The sequence below is a fragment of the Cervus canadensis genome, chromosome 14 (assembly GCF_019320065.1).
Source record: "Cervus canadensis isolate Bull #8, Minnesota chromosome 14, ASM1932006v1, whole genome shotgun sequence".
Classification (NCBI taxonomy): domain Eukaryota; kingdom Metazoa; phylum Chordata; class Mammalia; order Artiodactyla; family Cervidae; genus Cervus; species Cervus canadensis.
In genome coordinates this window covers 9,443,446-9,458,007 of record NC_057399.1, presented here as the reverse complement: position 1 = coordinate 9,458,007, position 14,562 = coordinate 9,443,446, and the positions used below count along the sequence as shown (strand labels likewise).

Below are 14,562 nucleotides of genomic sequence, written 5' to 3'. Positions count from 1 at the left end.
ACCTCTTCTAGTAAACACTGTAGTATTGGAAGTTGTGGCCACAGCAGTCAGGTCAGAAAAAGATATAAAAGGTATCCAAATTGGAAGGGAAAATTTAAACTGTCTTTATATGCAGATGACATGATTCTATATATATATCTATCTATATACAGAAAACCCTAAAGACTTAACACAAAAATTACTAGAAGTGATAAATTAATTCAGCAAGGTAGCAGGATACAAAGTAAACAAGATGATTCAAAGAAATGGAATGTTATCCCATGTCTTGGATTGGAAGAATTAATATTGTTAAAATGGCTATATTGCCCAAAGCAATCTACAGATTTAATGTGATCCCTATCAAATTACCCATGACATTTGTCACAGAACTAGAACAAATAACCCTGAAGTTTATATGGAATCATAAAAGACCCAGAATTGCCAAAGCCATCCTGAAGAACAAAACATGAACCATAATCCTCCCAGACTTCAAACAATACTACAAAGATACAGTAATCGAAACAGCATGGTACTGGCACAGAAATATTCATACGGATCAATGAAACAGAATAGAGAGCCCAGAGATAAACCCATACCCTTAAGGCCTCTTCGACAAAGGAGGGAAGAATATACAATGGGAAAAAGACAGCCTGTTCAGCAAGTGGTGTTAGCAAAGTTGGACAGCCACATGGAAATCGATGAGGTTAGAACATACCCTCTCACCACACATAAAGATAAACTCAAAATGGCCTAAAGACTTTAAGACATGACATGTCATCAAAAACTCCTTGCAGAGAGCATAGGCAAAACATTCTGACATAAATCATACCAGTGTTTTCTTAAGTCAGTCTCCCAAGGCAGGAGAAGTAAAGAAACAAATGGGACCTAGTCAAACTTACAAGCTTTCAGCACAGCAAAGGAAACCATTAAAAAAAGGAAAAGGCAACCTACAGAATCGGAAAAAATATTTGCAAATGATGCAGCTGGTAAGGGCTTAATTTCCAAAATATGTAAACAGCTCATAGAACTCAACAACCACAACAGAAAAACAAGCAACTTAATAAAAAATGGACACGAGATCTCAATGGGCATTTCTCCCAAGAAGAAATACACATGGCCAATAGGCACATGCGAAGATGCTCAGTATCACTAACTATTAGAGAAATGCAAATAAGAACTGCAGCGAGGTCCTGTAATGAGTGGCCAGTCAGAATGGCCATCATTAAACACTAAAAATAACAGACGCTGGAGAGGACGTGGAGAAAAGGGAGCGGCGCGCTCTCACTGTTGGTGTGAATGTAAGTTGGTACAACCCCTGCAGGAAACCATATGGAAAAAGCGAAAGACAGAAGAACTACCCTGTGGTCCAGCAGTCCCACTTCTGGCTGTGTATCCAGAAAAAACTCTAATCCACAAAGATACACGTACCCCCTATGTTCACAGCAGCATTATTCCACAGTAAACAAGACATGGACACATCCTAAATGTCCAGTGACAGACGGGCTGGCAAATGTGGTGGATACGCCCAGTGAATACTCCTCAACCATAGGAAGAATGAAACAGTGCCGTTCGCTGCAACATGGACGCAACTAGAGATTGTCATGATAAGTGAAAGCAGTCAGAAAGAGACAAATTTTGTCATATTTGTGTGGAATCTAAAATAGGACACAAGTGATCCTATCTGCAAAACAGACTGAGGGACATAAAGAACAGACTTGTGGTTGCTGGAGGGGAGGGTGCTGGGAGTGGGAAGCTGGAGTCAGCAGATGCAAAAGCCGTCACATGCAGGATGGGTCAGCCGCATCCTGCGTGCATCACAGACGATGTAAACAGCAACGGAAAAGACTGTGTTAAAAACAATGTATGTACAACTGAATCACCTGGCGCTGTGTGTGTGTATATAAATATATATAACTGAATCACTTTGCTGTGTGTGTATATATATATTATATATATAACTGAATCACTTTGCTGTGTGTGTGTGTATATATATTAACTAAATCACTTTGCTGTATAGCAGAAATTAACAATATTATTAGCCAACTATACTTCAATAAATTTCTTTTTAATTTAAAAAAGCAGCAGAACCACAGTGAAAGGAGGAAAGGTCACAGTTAATATTGCTCCGCATCCCCCCCAGCCTCTCTGCCCAGGAGTAAAAGAAAGACGATGGAACAGTTCAAAAAGCAATGTTACTACTGCATAAAATGAAGTGCTGGCTTCTTTTTTAGGTACATGGCCCCTGAAGTTCTAGATGACTCCATAAATATGAAACACTTTGAATCCTTCAAACGCGCTGACATCTATGCGATGGGACTAGTATTCTGGGAAGTAGCTCGACGGTGTTCCATCGGTGGTAAATTTCTTTCCCTTCCCCCAATATTTGTCACAAACAAAACTTGATTAAGAATTGTCTTTCTTATTGAATGAAATTGTTTACCCAGTGACCAATGAGAGTGCCAGAGGGATGACACCACATGCTTTATCCTTGTGCATGGCTCTATCCTGATAGCAGCTGTATTCCAGTGTGGTCTTTTTCTAGTTCCACTTGGAATTTTGGGATGCAACAGAAACCAGCCCCTTGTTATCTTGCAATATAGATATTTAGAATGAATGACTGCTTGTGAGGCCACCCAGGAAGCTATTTCTAGCATGTACCGGAGTCAAACTGATTTTTTTACCCTCGAGATTGTCATGATTTTCTCCATCTGATAGTGGAAATTACATATGCAAAATGCAAATACACTATCACTGCATTACTTTTTACAATACGTTTGTGCTAGATTGAGCACTTTGAATGTTTACTTGAGAAACAGTCTTCTCCTGAGAACGCAGGCTCACCTGAGACTCAGGCCTCAGGGTTTTGAGGCAGTGAGGGGTGGAGAGGCAATAAGGACACGTTATTAACAGACACAAGTGGGGGAGGGACCTGCACTCGGGCCTGCCCTGCAGGACTCACACCTTAGTGAGAGTGTGCATCCCTTCACCAGCTGAGGCTGTGCACTTGCAGAATAAAGGCTTTCATTTCAGTAAAGACATCGAGGAGAAAATGTCAGTCTGGTCATCACAACTCAGTTAGCCATTACTAACACAGCCTTTGCTGACTGTATTGCAAAATTTAGTTTCACAGTGTGGGCTCGGTACTGACTGAAGGAGGTGGGCTGTAGATGCAGACATGGATGAGAGAGCGCAGGCTGTCCACTCGCCCGTTTCAGTAATGGGACACTGTGACAGAATCTCCAGCTGTTCCTTTCCTGTCTGGTCAAAGATTGTTCTGACGTTATCTGAGTAAATCTTTTAAAATAGGTTGTTTTTTTTTTTTTAATTCTTTACCAATGTAGGAATTCATGAAGATTACCAGCTGCCTTATTATGATCTTGTACCTTCCGATCCATCAGTTGAAGAAATGAGAAAAGTTGTTTGTGAACAGAAGTTAAGGCCAAATATTCCAAACAGATGGCAGAGCTGTGAAGTGAGTATTTATTTTGGGTACTATACAGTTTTCTAAACTGCTTCTGGTTAGTATGTGGAAATTTGCTACTTTTCTTTAAGGAAAACAGAAGTAAGAATTCCCATTCCTTTATTTTTCATAGCTAATTAAATCAATGAGTAAAAACAGAATAATTTGTTTCTTATGTTCAAGTACATTGCAAAGGCCATGGAACCTTTTTAGTGGCCATCAGTTTATTAGAATAGTGTTTGGATCTGCCAGTGAAAGAAAGCTCCTGCATTTTAAAGCTTCCTGGCTTTCCCTGGTGGCTCAGTGGTAAAGAATCCGCCTGTCACTGCCGTTAACACGGGTTCAATCCCTGATCTGGGAAGATGCCCAGAGGCCACAGAGCAACTAAACCCATGCACCACAGCTTTCTGAGCTCTAGAGCCCGGGGGCTGAAACTGACTGAAGCCCACGCGCCCTGAAAGCCTGTGCCTGCAACAAGGAGCCACCACAGTGAGAAGTCCAAGCGCCACAGCCAGAGAGCAGCCCTCGCTCGCCACAACCAGAGAAAAGCCAAGCGCAGCAGTGAAGACCCCGCACAGGCAGAACATAAACCAGGGCAGCCCAGGACAGCGGGCTGCGTGCTGGCTGGAATCAGGAGGCCTGTATTCTAGATCAGCCTGGCTGCCGTACATTTCAGAGTCTGGCTTCAGGCACTTCAGTTCTTGGGACTTTGATATGCATTTCTGTAAAATAAGGGATTTGGATGATTGTGAAGACGGTTCAGATGATCTTAAATTTTATTCATTTCACTGTTTATTTGACTATTCATCAGGAATTTGTGGAAACTGCTTTTTAGCAGTATCTGAGCTTTTCAACCTCAGCTCTTACAAAAAGTTTTAGAAATATTTTTGTAGTTGTACTTTCAAAGAATTTATAAGAAAATGTTTAATTTATCCTCAATTGCTAACTTTTACTAACAGAAGTAGAAGATATTAAGAATACACAGAAAAACTGTACAGAAAATGTCTTAATGACCCAGATAACCAGGATGGTGTGATCACTCACCTAGAGCCAGACATCCTGGTGTGTGAAGTCAAGCAGACCTTAGGAAGCATTACTACAAACAAAGCTAGTGGAGGTGATGGAATTCCAGCTATTTCAAATCCTAAAAGATGATGTTGTTAAAGTGCTGCACTCAAAATGCCAGCAAATTTAGAAAACTCAGCAGTGGCCAAGGACTGGAAAAGGTCAGTTTTCATTTCAGTCCCAAAGAAGGGCAATGCCAAAGAATGTTCAAACTGCCACACAATTGCACTCTTTTCACATACTAGTAAGGTAATGCTCAAAATCCTTCAAGCTAGGCTTCAACAGGGCGTGAAACAAGAACTTCCAGATGTACAAGCTGGATATAGAAAAGGCAGAGGAACCAGAGATCAAACTGCCAACATCTGTTGGATCATAGAAAAAGCAAGGGAATTCCAAAAAAACCTTCTGTTTAATTGACTGCACTAAAGCCTTTGACTGTGTGGATCACAAACAACTGTGGAAAATTCTGAAAGAGATGGGAATACCAGACCACCTTACCTGCCTCCTGAGAAACCTGTATGCAGTCAAGAAACAACACTTAGAACCAGACGTGGAAATAGCAAAGTGGTTTAAAATTGGGAAAGGAGTATTGTCAAGACTATATTGTCACCCTGCTTATTTAGCTTATATGCAGAGTACATCATGCGAAATGCTAGGCTGGATGAACCCCAAGCTGGAATCGAGATTGCCAGGAGAAATATCAGTAACCTCAGATATGCAGATGACACCACCCTAATGACAGAAAGTGAAGAGGAGCTAAAGAGCCTCTTGATGAAGGTGAAAGAGGAGAGTGAAAAAGCTGGGTTAAAACTCAACATTCAGAAAACTAAGACCATGGCATCCAGTCCCATCACTTCATGGCAAATAGGTGGGGAAAGAATGGAACAGTGAAAGACTATTTTCTTGGGCTCAAAAATCACTGTGAACGGTGACTACAGTCATGAAATTAAAAAAGATGCTTGCTCCTTGGAAGAAAAGCTATGACAAACCTAGACAACATATTAAAAACAGAGATATCACTTTGCCAACAGAGGTCTGTATAGTCAAAACTATGGTTTTTCCAGTGGTCATGTATGGATGTGAGAGTTGGACTATAAAGAAAGCTGAGCACTGAAGAATTGATGGTTTCGAACTGTGGTGTTGAAGAAGACTCTTGGGAGTCCCTTGGACAATAAGGAGATCAAACCAAGTCAGTCGTAAAGGAAATCAACCCTGAATTTTCATTGGAAGGACTGGTGCTGAAGCTGAAGCTCCAATACTTTGGCCACCTGATGTGAAGAGCTGACTCACTGAAAAAGATTGAGGGCAGGAGAAGCAGGTGACAGAGGATAAAATGGTTGGATGGCATCATCGACTTAATGGACATGAATTTGAGCAAACTCTGGGAGATAGTGAAGGACAGGGAAGCCTGGTGCGCTGCAGTCCATGGGGTCAGAGTCGGACATGACTGGGTGAACCACCACCACGATTATACTATTATAATATTGGCGAAGCATTTCCCGTTAGAGTTGATGTTTTGTAGTGTAGGAAGAATAAAAAGCTGTTCACTTAAGTAGTTTATTTTACATCCTAAATTAATGTAGACTTCAGTCTACATACCTGTGAGATCAAGAGAATTCCTTGGCTACCTCCAATGAAATCAAGTATTCAGGCCCAGACAAAATATATTCTGTGCTCACGGAACCTGCATGTTTAACAAATGAAATTGGGCTAGATTTTGTCTTTGAAAAATTTCATCTTGATACTACAAACTGGAATTATTCATGCACTCATTCAATAAGCAAATTAGAGCAAATTACTATTAAACAGATGGCTAATTAAGCATGAAGGAAAGTTAGTAGTTAACATTAAAAACATGCATGCAAGTTGCAATTACTGTCTCAGCATGTTGAATTAATGCCATCACTGTCATTTTAGGTTTTTTCTCTATTTGGCTAGTTTTGTATCGCTAACTTAATCTTTCACTTTTCTTGGGTTTTACACGTCTCCCCTCAGTAGCTGAAACACATCGAGGATTTGAAACTGATAGGATACCTACAGAAGTGTTTTTCAGAGCCCTCTGACCTTTTCTGGTCTGAAAAGCTGGCTCTAGGTCAGCTTTCATCTTGGCTATCCCTCACCTTTCACCTGTGATCTCTCTTGCCTCTCTTGTGGTGACTGCCTTTCTGAATCCCATGTCTTCAAGTTTCTTTTGCTCATCATCCCCCTCTTCCAGCTCTTTGCTCAGATGTTACCTTGCCAGTGAGACGTTACCTGTCAACCTATTTAAAATAGCACTTTTTTCCCCAGCATACTTTATCTCCTTCCCTAACTGATGTTTTCCTCAGCGCTTGCCGCTGACAGCCCATGTGTTTTGCTTAGTTGTTAACCATATGCTTTAGCCCTCTGTAACGTGAGCTTTGTGAGAGGGGAGCTGTTCTCTGTGAGACCCCTGCTGTGTCTGTTAGTACCCTACTAGATGCGTGGAGGACGGTATCTGGCTCATGGCACTTGGTTTGCCGGATGATTTTATGCATGTCCTGAACCCTTGGTCGTTTTTACCTGAAAACAAATGCTCATTTCTAGGAAATTTTCCTCAAGTATTTCCTTGATGTGTTCCCTTCCATTTTCTTCTGTTCTTTTTCTTCAGCTCTGGCTATGAATGTGGACATCCTGAACAGGCATTCTGCTTTTCTTGTGTTTTCTTTCTTATTACCCATCTCTTTGTTCTCTTTTCTCTACTTTCTGGGAAAGGAATCCACTTTTATCTTTTGGTTTTATTATTATTATTCAGGTTTATCTTGTAGTTCTATAAAACTTTCCCCAAACCAAACAAAACCCAAAAAAGTATTGGTAAGTCCAGTATCAGTATTTTCTTTTATCTCTTTGAAGATATTAATGATGGCCTGTTGATACTGTCTTCTGTACACCTTGTGTTTTTCTGTTTGTCTCAGTCTCTGCGTTTCATGTTCCTTTCCTGAAATGCCTGGTCAGGCTCAGGCTCTGCGTATAAAAGCAGCACTGAGAGCTGGTGGGAAGCTTTGTGCACATGAATGCAGCTCGTCGTCATGCAGGCTGAGCGTGAAGGAACTGGATGCTGCTTTGGGAAACCACTGACGTCACTCTCTAGGCTTTTCTTCTTGGGCTGAAGGCTCTTCTGGTCTCTTACCTAGAGGAGTGTGTAAAGTCACTGGCCATGTTCTGGGGAGAAAGTTTGTCGTCTTGGCGTTCAGTGTGTTGTCCATGTGGAATTTTGCCCTCATTTCCCCAAGACGGCAGTCTGTTCTGCCCTCAGATTGAAGCCTCTCGTCTTCTGTGGGGATGGGGTTGGGGGTCACCCAGCTGTGTGAAGTTGGGGCAGGGCAGGGCAGGTATCTGGGCTTCCAGCTTCTTTGGCTGATTCTATTTTTGCCCTGAACGTCACCTCGGGGATACAGGATGTAAGTTAATTCCTCAGTTTTGGGGGCCGTTTCATGGGAGGCAGGTTCCCTCTTTGCCTTGCACAGCTCTGTTTGAGGATTCAGCTTTCTCAGGCTGCAAAGTCAATCCTCCCTTGTCCATCTGCTTTTCAGCTGCTGGCACCAGTATCCTGCTGAGGGGAATTTAGGTCATCTTTACTCATTTGCTATTACAAATGATGCTGAAACAGAATTCCTTGTATGGCGTTTACAAAGAAAATTTACAGGTAAAGATTATTATCCAGGTCGTTGAAAAGTGGTGCATGCGTTAATGATCTTTCTCTTCTTTTCCTGTAGGCCTTGCGAGTAATGGCTAAAATTATGAGAGAATGTTGGTATGCCAATGGCGCAGCCAGGCTTACAGCCCTGCGGATTAAGAAAACATTGTCACAACTCAGTCAGCAGGAAGGCATCAAAATGTAAATTCTGTGGCTCTGCCTGAACTCTGCTTCTTCTTCACATCTGCTCCTGGGTTTTAATTTGGGAGGTCAGTTGTTCTACCTCACTGAGAGGGAAGAGAAGGATGTGGCTTCCTTCCACGGCGATGTAGAAAGGTGAACTAAGACATCCCGGGATTTCTTCAGACCCAGGAAACCGCCACGTGGGGTCCTTTCTGTGTGCTATGAACGCTTTCCCAGGACAGTTACAAAACGTTGTGTAGGCTACCTTTATTTTTTATTAACACAAACCTTGTTTTTTAAATGATTGCTGGTCTTAACTTTTAGGTAACTGCTGTGCTGAAGATCATCTTTAAGGGTAAAGGAGCTGGATGGCTGAGTTATATGAAACATTTCTTATTTTTAAAGAAAGTGATTTCTCCTGGTTAGTACATTCTCAGAGGATTCTGAACCACTAAAGAGTTTCTTTGATTTAGACTTTGAATGTACTGTTCTATAATTTTCAGGATCTTAAAACTAACACTTATAAACTCTTGAGTCTAAAAATGACCTCATATAGTAGTGAGGAACATAATTTATGCAATTGTATTTTGTATATTATTGTTCTTTCACATATTCAGAACATTACATGCCTTCAAAATGGGATTGTACTATACCAGTAAGTGCCACTTCTGTGTCTTTCTAATGGAAATGAGTAGAATTGCTTAAAGTCTGTGTGGTAAACTTGTCATGTTTTAATTCAAAAGTTTATTTACCTGGATAACCCAGACTTACTCTGTTTTGTTTTCTAGAAGAGTTTTTCTGGTATGTTATTTGGTATTCCATTTTGAAAATGCCTTTCTCCTACCAAAATGTGCTTAAACCACTAAAGAAATGAAATGGCATTAATTGGTAAATTGTTATCATGGTCATAAGTATTCTCACCAAGTTTTTGCATTTTAATTGTATTGTCTAAGTACACTTTTAAAAAATCAAGTGGCACTCTTGATGCTTATAGTACTTTAATAACTTAAAATCTGTAGCATACAGACAAATTTTTCTAAAAGGGAAAATTTGTCTAGCTGCTTGTGAAAAGTTGTGTGGCATTCTGTAAGCCATTTTTTTCTTTATCCGATCAAAGACAGTGTTATTTTTTTTAAGAAATGAATTACGTTTAAAGTTAGAATATGGTTAATGTTAAATAGGCTTCTTTCTAGGAAGGTAAAGGCAGTTGATAATTTGGATAGTAGCAGGTATGTGAGAGTCACGTTGTGTAGGAGTCACTGGTCTGTGGACTTTCTGTCTTTGTAGCTAAGGTCAGAGTCAGTGTGGTTTTGAGGTCGCACTACACTTTGAGGAAGGCAGCTTTTAATTCAGTCTTTCCTTCTTTGTGCAGATGTTGCAACTGCCTAATTTATATGGCTATGGAGTGAATTTGGTGCACCCTCAATATTTGGGAAAGTGATAGCTAAGGAATATTCCAAGGATAGATTCTCCATTTACAGATGTTTATGGTGAAATTAAATGTTTAAAGCAAATCTGTCATGGCCTTCTCACATTAAGTTGAAATTAGCTTATAATAACTGGTTTTACTTCCAGTGCTAAAAGTCTTTGCAGGATTTCTACAATTGTTCAAAGTCCTCTTTATCACTGTGATCTTAATCTGAGGGAGGAAAGTCTATCGTAGCTGTGAGGCAAGACCGTACCTTACAGAGCTATCAGTTTCCTGATGAAAGGGTCAGAGTAACCTTGACAGTATTTTGGTCAGTAAGAGATAGTGGCCATTTTGCTGACTGAGCTGCATTCTGATAACGTCTTATTTCTTATACATAGAAAAAATCTGAAAGACTGTTTGGTCTTAAAGCCAAAGTAACTTTAGAATGAATGACATACTTCATAGGAATTTAGTGTCAATTTCATGTGTTTAAAAACAACATGGGGAAAATATTGTTTAGAGGTTAATATTTTGAGTCCAAATTTTAGTTTTTTCTGTAGTTACCATGATTTCATCAAAGCAAATGAGTGAGTTTGCGAGGTTTGTTTTTATAATTGTGTTATGTTTCCTGTTTAATAATCTCTAGCTCTATGATCAGGTACTTTTACTTTGTTTTTTTTTTGGCCATTTACAAGCCTACCAGATCTGCTTTATGAAATCCAGGGGACCAATGCATGTTAATCAGTAAAACTATTTTTATATAATTTTAAGAACATACCAAAAGTTCTTGTCTGATTTAAAGTTGTGATACATGATTTCTCAGTTTCATATAAGGTAAAACCAACTTTTGCTGAAGATATTCTTTATTAAGTCAAAAAATGAGTTACAATTTTACTGTTCAGCCTAAATGGATAAAATCTACTTTTGATGAATCAGGGAACTTTTTAAAAGTTGGAATTTAGTTCTAAATTGGGTTTTCATGTTACTCTAGCTGATTCCTTTTTTTTTTTCCAACTAACGAAGGTTTGACAAACCCCAATTGGCTAGTATTGAAAATGAAAGTAACTGAAAATATTTATGGATCATGATTACTGTGGCTGTTCCTGCAGAAAAATTTGACTGGAGAAATATACTTAAAAACACAAGCCTTTGTGTTTATACTATCTTTCTTCAGATGCTCACTTTCCAAGGTTCTACTTTGCTTAAGTAACCTTCAGGCAGACTGTCCACGTCAACTGCCAGTGCCCCCAGAGGACGGGGACGAGGGGTGCGCACGGCTTCCTGGGGTGCAGACATCCCTGGTCGTCTCCTCACACCCTTGGCTCTCTGTCGCCCAGGCTGCCTTCCCGCTGGTCCTGCCTCTGAGTGGGCTGGCAGCAGAGGGCAGCTCTGGCAGTGGGGTTGTGCCCGAAGCAGTGGCCAGCGTGTCTCCCACAGGACAGGGTAGGTCCAGAGAGCTGAGCCTGTAGTTACGCTGCAGTGACGGTGCCCAGGAAGTGCCTTGAGTCAGGACACAGTGCCGTGGTCATCGGGAACTCCAAGTTTCCATTCTTAAAAAATGTCAGTGGCCACTTGGCCATTTTGCTGCTCATGCCTGAGTTAACCGTTTTTCCCCCCTCTACTTTAAAGAACTGTCACATACAGAACATTTTGTAAAACAAGATGATAAGTGCTAATTAAAACTCAAAACAACATGAGGATCCCGTGAGACATGTCATATCAAGAGTTTATTTTTCCCCCTCCACTGAAAGAGTGATTGTTAGTAAACTATTTCTTGACCATGGCAGTGTTCTGGCTCCAGATGGTGAGAGTCCAAATAATGGTTCTGTCACAGCTTGGCAGAAAAATGCCAGTTCAGATGTTTTTGAGAGTATAAAAAATAGCTCATGACGTGTCCTGCAGCATCTTGTGTCTGTTTTGGAATGCTGTGATTCCCATGGGCCCTCTCCAGAAATGCTGGACTTCTAGGACATTCTGAGGATTGTCAGTACATTTAAACCTTTAGCCCTATTATGCAGTCTTATTTGTAACTGTAAACTTAAAAAAAAAAAAGTGGTTAACAACATTCAACCAGTTTCTTAAAGCTTAAAAAGAACTTCAGTGAATGTTTTTATTTTTAAACAAGATTTGTGAATTGAGTATCATGAACTGTGTTTTGATATCCCTTTTTCACATTGTGCCAATGGAATGGGGTGTTTGATATTTCTTTACATGTCAAGGAGATGCTTCAAAATGTCAATTGCTTTAAACTTAAATTACCTCTCAAGAGACCAAGGTACATTTACCTCATTGTATATATGATGTTTAATATTTGTCAGAGCATTCTCCGGGTTTGCAGTTTATTTCTATAAAGTATGAGTATTATGTTGCTAAATTACTCAAATGGTACTGTATTGTTTATATTTGTACCCCAAATAACATCTATACTTTATTTTCTGTATTTTATTGTATTTGTGCAAAATTCTTTTGGCTTTATCACTGTAATCTCTGCCCCTTTAAGATGTGTACAAAAAATGTCCATATAAATTTTCACTTACGTTGAATGATTTTGAGAAACCTGTAAAGAGGTGAGGAAAATGAAAACTGCAGTTCCCCATAAGTTTTTATAAATTGTATACTGTATTTGTAGTAATATTCTGAACGAACTGTAAATAGGTAGAAGAATAATGCTTATGTCAAGTCCTAACACTACAGTAGAAAAAATGGAAGCAATGCAAATAAATTACTTTTTTTCCCAAGTGCTAGTGGCATAATTTAAAGTGTGTATATTGGGGAGAGTCCTGCTGTTATGAAATGTAACTGACATAAATACAGACTAGAATCTTTGGATGACTACTCGGTACAAGCTGCAGTACTGGAACATGTTTGAGACTTGCCCCCCTGTCCAAAGGTGCATCTTTACGTGTAGAAGCTGCTCTCCACATGCGTGTGGTGGCGGTTCTGCGTGGACACGAAGTGACACATCTGCGCGGGAACTCTGCTAAGTGTGTGTTAACGTTTTCAGCGATTTTCCCAAAGAAAATGTAAAGTATTTTCATCTTTCCAAATTTTTCCTTCTTTTCCTAAATTAAGGATTGTGAGAAATAATTTGTAGAAATAAGTTTTGTGTTTGAGTTTTTTTGAACAGTTAGTCTCCTGAGAGTGAGAACTTGACTGGTAAGAGAACTGAGGAGGTAGTGATAGAAAGAGGAGATGTCATCCCCAAGCCCGCAACATACTCTAGGTGAGGTTTTGCAGATTGGATTGTTCTTGCATTAAAGACTAGTCACCTCAATTCAGAGACCAGATTTAGCGATTTTTTTCTTCATAATAAAGGCAGAAGTAGAGCTTTTTCTTGTCAATTAGAAGAAAGTGAGATTACTTTTAAAACATCATAGATTCAAAGAAAACAGAAATAGCTTTGTCTTTTCATCACCTCTTCAGCCCTTGGGGTTTTCTAATTTGGAAAAAGTGATATTACATACATGACCTGATGGACAGATCTTGCAACTCTGTGCTTTATTTCATAATTGAGAACTTAGAAAACATTGCAGCTATTCTGAAAAGTGAGGAGAAACATTTGGTGTTACAAAAGCAAGGGCTCAGCCATGTATGACTTTTAAGGGTTGGAAAATATTCAGTCAGATAACATTAAATCATTGTGAAAATGAAGGATTCTTAATGTGAGATGGAAAAAAGAAGAAACTTAGGATGACTGTTTTCTTTCCTAATACAAAAGAACAGAATTATAAGAACGGGATATTGGCAACTTAAGTATTTCAAAGAAGAGAAAGGAAACAGACTGTTGAGAATGACAGGATTTGGATGCAACCAACCCAGCTCTTCAAAAATAAAGGTGGAAAAAAAAAATGCAGCACATGTGAAAAAGTGAAATTAGATCATTCCTTAATGCCATACACAAAAATAAGCTCAAAATGGATTAAAGACCTAAATGTTAGACCAAACACTGTAAAACTCAGAGGAAAACATAGGCAGACATAAATCACAGCAATGCCTTCAATCCATCTCCCAGAATAACAGAAATAAAAACAAACAAATAGGACATACTTAAACTCTTACACAGCAAAGGAAACAATAAGCAAAACAAAGAGACGACCCACAGATTGGGAGAAAATATTTGTAAATGATGTTACTGATAAGGGATTAGTCTCCAAAATTTACAAACAGCTTATGACACTTAATAGTATCAAAACAAACAACCCACTCAAAAGGCAGAAGACCTGAGTAGACGTGTCTCTAAAGAGGACATACAGATGGCCAGTAGGCACATAAGAAGATGTTCAACACCATTCCTTATTAGAGAAATGCAAATCAAAGCTACCATGAGAAATCACCTCACACCAGTCAGAATGGCTATCACCAAAAATCCCCAAACAACAAATGCTGGAGAGGGTTAGAGAGAAGACAACCCTCCCGCACTGTTAGTAGGAATGTAAACTGGTACACGAACTATGGAAAACAGTATGGAGGTTCCTTAGAAAAATAAAAACAGAGCTGCCATATGATCCTGCAATCCCACTCCTGGGCACATATCCAGAGGAAAACACGACCCCAAAGATACACGCACCGCAGAGTCCACTGCTGCACTGTTTACAGCAGCCAGGACACGGGAACCACCTGAGGGTCTGCTGGACGTTGAGGCGTGGAGCTTACCCCGTGCGCCTGGAGAACCCCGTGGACAGAGGAGTCTGGCAAGCAGTGGTCCACAGGGTCACAAAGAGTCAGACACGGCTGAAGTGACAGCGCGCATGCACACGATGTGCACTGCAATATTAGCACCAAGGAGTGGGTAGGAAACGGAGCTGCACT

The 14,562-nt window shown here is 40.0% G+C and overlaps 1 protein-coding gene across 2 annotated transcripts in view; it reads left to right on the top strand.

The window, feature by feature from the left end:
• Positions 1 to 12,491, top strand: part of TGFBR1 (transforming growth factor beta receptor 1) — a 75,080-nt gene extending 62,589 nt beyond the window's left edge. For both annotated transcript variants that reach the window (XM_043487109.1, XM_043487111.1), the window contains exons 7-9: positions 2,211 to 2,335; positions 3,321 to 3,451; positions 8,239 to 12,491. In XM_043487109.1, coding sequence (XP_043343044.1) covers positions 2,211 to 2,335; positions 3,321 to 3,451; positions 8,239 to 8,364 — 382 coding nt within the window. In that variant the 3' untranslated portion in view covers positions 8,365 to 12,491. The remainder of the gene's footprint in view (positions 1 to 2,210; positions 2,336 to 3,320; positions 3,452 to 8,238) is intronic.
• The last annotated feature ends 2,071 nt before the right edge of the window (positions 12,492 to 14,562 follow it).